General features: G+C 30.9%; 1 protein-coding gene across 1 annotated transcript; it reads left to right on the top strand.

Moving 5' to 3' along the window:
• Positions 1-1,624: 1,624 nt before the first annotated feature.
• LOC107886488 (uncharacterized) lies at positions 1,625-3,095 on the top strand. Its single transcript, XM_016810462.2, has one exon. It carries the CDS (start codon positions 2,005-2,007, stop codon positions 2,779-2,781), a length of 777 nt encoding a protein of 258 aa, XP_016665951.1. The 5' UTR covers positions 1,625-2,004; the 3' UTR covers positions 2,782-3,095.
• The last annotated feature ends 357 nt before the right edge of the window (positions 3,096-3,452 follow it).

Here is a 3,452-nt window from a genome sequence, read left to right as displayed (position 1 = left end):
TAAATTTTTGGTTGTTGACATAAGGAAATTGTTTTAAAATATTTGTAAATGATTCCGATGCTATTTATGAAAATTTTATTTTATTTAGTATACCAAATAATAGTCCACCTTCAAAATAGATAATAAATTTTGTTGCTTCTTCCAAATTTCAGATATAGAATGTACCATAAACAGAGTCTCTTTATTTATATGTTACACCATTAATGGTCGGGTGGGGCTTATACAATATTCTTAGATTAATTTTTTAAGTTTGGGTTTGATTCGAAAAATGAATTTACTCTTTTATTTAAGTTCGATCTAATTTAAGAAAGATAAATTTGTATTCGACCCTACTCGTCCATATTTAATTTTTTTAGATTAATTTTTTATTTAAAAATATTTTTTAATATAATGCACCAAATGTACTAAAAAAGACTAAAATAAAAATTTTCTAACACATTAAAAAATATTTATATTAAAAAAGCACTACCATAAATATAACAAATATTTTATTATTTAAAAAAATAAAAAAATATAATCAATATTTTATTGTATTAAATATAATTTTTAAAATTTTAAATTTTGGATTGAGTTATTTAGTTGAGTAAATCTTTTTTCAAGTTTTGTATAATGAATTTAATTATTATTAGGTTAGTGATTTATAAATACATATTATTATTATTATTATTATTATAATTATTATTTAACATATATAATTAATACAATATTTTTTATACTAATATATTCAGACCGAGCCCGGTTGAGTATAGGCCAAAAAATCTTACCCGAAGGCCAACTCATATAGAAAGTGAACCTTAAATTTTAACTAAACTCATTTTTTAAATTTCGTATTTTATCTAAACCTTTCCATTTTTTGAACCAACCTTTAAATTTGAACGGTTACATTCAACCTCTACTAATGGATAATATATAAATCATGTAATGGAAAACCATATTAATTTGCAAACAACCATAGGCGTTTCAAGTTAATAATTTTGACCATAATGAAAAATAATGAAAAATAAAAATATATAATAAATGTAATAAAATCATTCTTTTCACCCCACTAAAAAAAGTCATTAAACAAATATTAACTTATGTGACACCCATCTATTATACCGGTGAAAGAAAATTTATGTAGAAAATACATATATTTAAATGAATAATAGTTTTCTGAAAGAATGATAATAGAAAATGAATTATGTGAAAGTTATATATAATTTAATTAAATAATAGTTTTTAAAGATATTTTCTTAAAATATTTATATTATATGACAAATTAAATATACAAATATTCATATTGTATTAAGTATAGATTCATAGGAAAAAATTGTTTTTTAAGATAATTTTTAATTGAATTTGTATTACTACGCTTAAGCGAAAGAGTATGTAAATGAATTTATATTTAAATGAGAAGTGAGAGGTTTGAGTGATAATGTGTATAGTGTTTGGTGAGTTAAAAGGGGAATGATGAGTAATAATTTTGATAGATGAGATGTGATGGAGGGAAGTTAATACTGATGGTTTGAGGAAAAACAAAAAGATTTTAATATAAATTTTTAGAAAACAATTAAATCCACATAAAATAATTAAACATCAATTAATTTCATATAAAATAATTAAAATCAATCAACATATTTCCATGTCAATCATCGCGTATGTGGCAATATATTAAAATTTCTCAATTAATTACTATAAATGAGCTCTACCAACTTTCTTAATCGATTACATAATTTTTTTAACAATTAAGCTAAAATTTTATATAAAGTATAGATGGATAAATAGATCATTTTTAATAATATTTAATAATTGGCTTTGAGTTAATGAAAAAAACAGCCACTTTGAGAGCACTACTATGATTCCGCTTGTCATTTTGTCACTGTTGCGCCGGAAAGTAATATTTATTTTATTCCGCTTTTGCTCCTCCATTTAATCCAATTTCTCCAACATCCCCCCCCCTCCCCTCTCTACGCGCATTGCCCAAAGCAAAGTACACCTTTGTTGGGGTTGGTGTTTCTTGCAGGCATGAAGACGGTTAAAACGAAACCTCCATTGCTAAAATACTACTTTCTCACCTTCGCCTCCCTTTCATTCCTCATCCTTTTCTTCTTCTTTTCTAATCAGCGTCACCACTCCCTAACATCATTCCTCACAACCACCGCTGCTACCACCCACGCTTCCTCTGCCTCCGAGGTAGACCTCAAAATCCGACCTGGCTACACCTCCTACGACGCCTACATCCAACGCCAACTCAACAAAACCCTCAACCCAAAACTACGGAAAATATGGATGACTCGTGACTGGGACCGCAAAATCCACGTCTTCTCCAATTTCCTCCGGGAGCTACAACTCCAAAACCTCCTCTCTAACTCTTCCAAGTCCCTCTGCATCGGCGCCCGGGTAGGCCAAGAGGTCGAGGCTCTCAAACGCGTCGGCGTCTCCGACTCTGTCGGCATCGATCTCGTGCCGTCCCCGCCGCTCGTCTTGAAAGGAGACTTCCATAACCAACCATTCGACAACGAGACGTTCGATTTCGAGTTCTCCAACGTGTTCGACCACGCGCTCTACCCGCGGAAGTTCGTTGGCGAAATCGAGCGGACGCTGAAGCCGGATGGTGTCTGCGTGTTGCACGTGGCGCTGTCAACGCGTGCTGACAAATACTCGGCCAACGATTTGTACAGCGTGAAACCGTTGATTCATTTGTTCCAGAGATCGCAGCTGGTTCGGGTCCGAAAAGTTGACGGCTTCGGATTGGACACAGAGGTCATATTTCGTAAGAAGAAGGCAACCCAACGTTCTTGATTTCATTTCTGATCATCCATTGTCATTCAATCCTTGTTAATTACTGAAAAAGGAAAACAAATTCTGGGAGTATTGAGTTGTAAAATGAAAAGGGGAATGGGCCATTGAGGGTGAGTATGATAATCAAAGAACAACGGCATTGACATTGTTAAAGCAAAGCAAGTTGTGAGTTTAGATTAATTAGAAGAGTGGGGTCCTTTGACAATGATATCACCAACTCATTTCCATCTGTTCTTAAGTAAACTCAACGCAAAGCAATATATAAGGAAAATTGTATACTCTTCATCATTATAAAATTCATTTGTTTTATATAATTTTATCCTCTTTTTTTATTTCTTATATTTTAATTAGATTGAATTTGAGAGTCTTGGTGGAATGCGATTATATTACTAAATTATGTAATTGCTTGGTTAAAATGCGAATCATACTCCAACTTATGAAGCTTAGCAATACTACACCCATGCAACTTAATTCTCAAATATATATAGTCTAATCCTCTCTCTATCCATGCATTTCATTTTTCAAATAAGCTAAAAATATTTAAATATTTGTTTGATGGTTGATAGCAAGCTATTTTTATATGTACTTAATTTTTGTTCATTTTTTAATAGAATATTACTAAACTTGTGATTTCTTGCTTAAATTTTATTAAGGGAACAATTGGAGTGCCA

This window comes from Gossypium hirsutum, chromosome A03 (assembly GCF_007990345.1).
Source record: "Gossypium hirsutum isolate 1008001.06 chromosome A03, Gossypium_hirsutum_v2.1, whole genome shotgun sequence".
Lineage (NCBI taxonomy): Eukaryota > Viridiplantae > Streptophyta > Magnoliopsida > Malvales > Malvaceae > Gossypium > Gossypium hirsutum.
The sequence above is the reverse complement of the archived record's forward strand: the minus strand, read 5'-3'. Positions and strand labels throughout refer to the sequence as shown.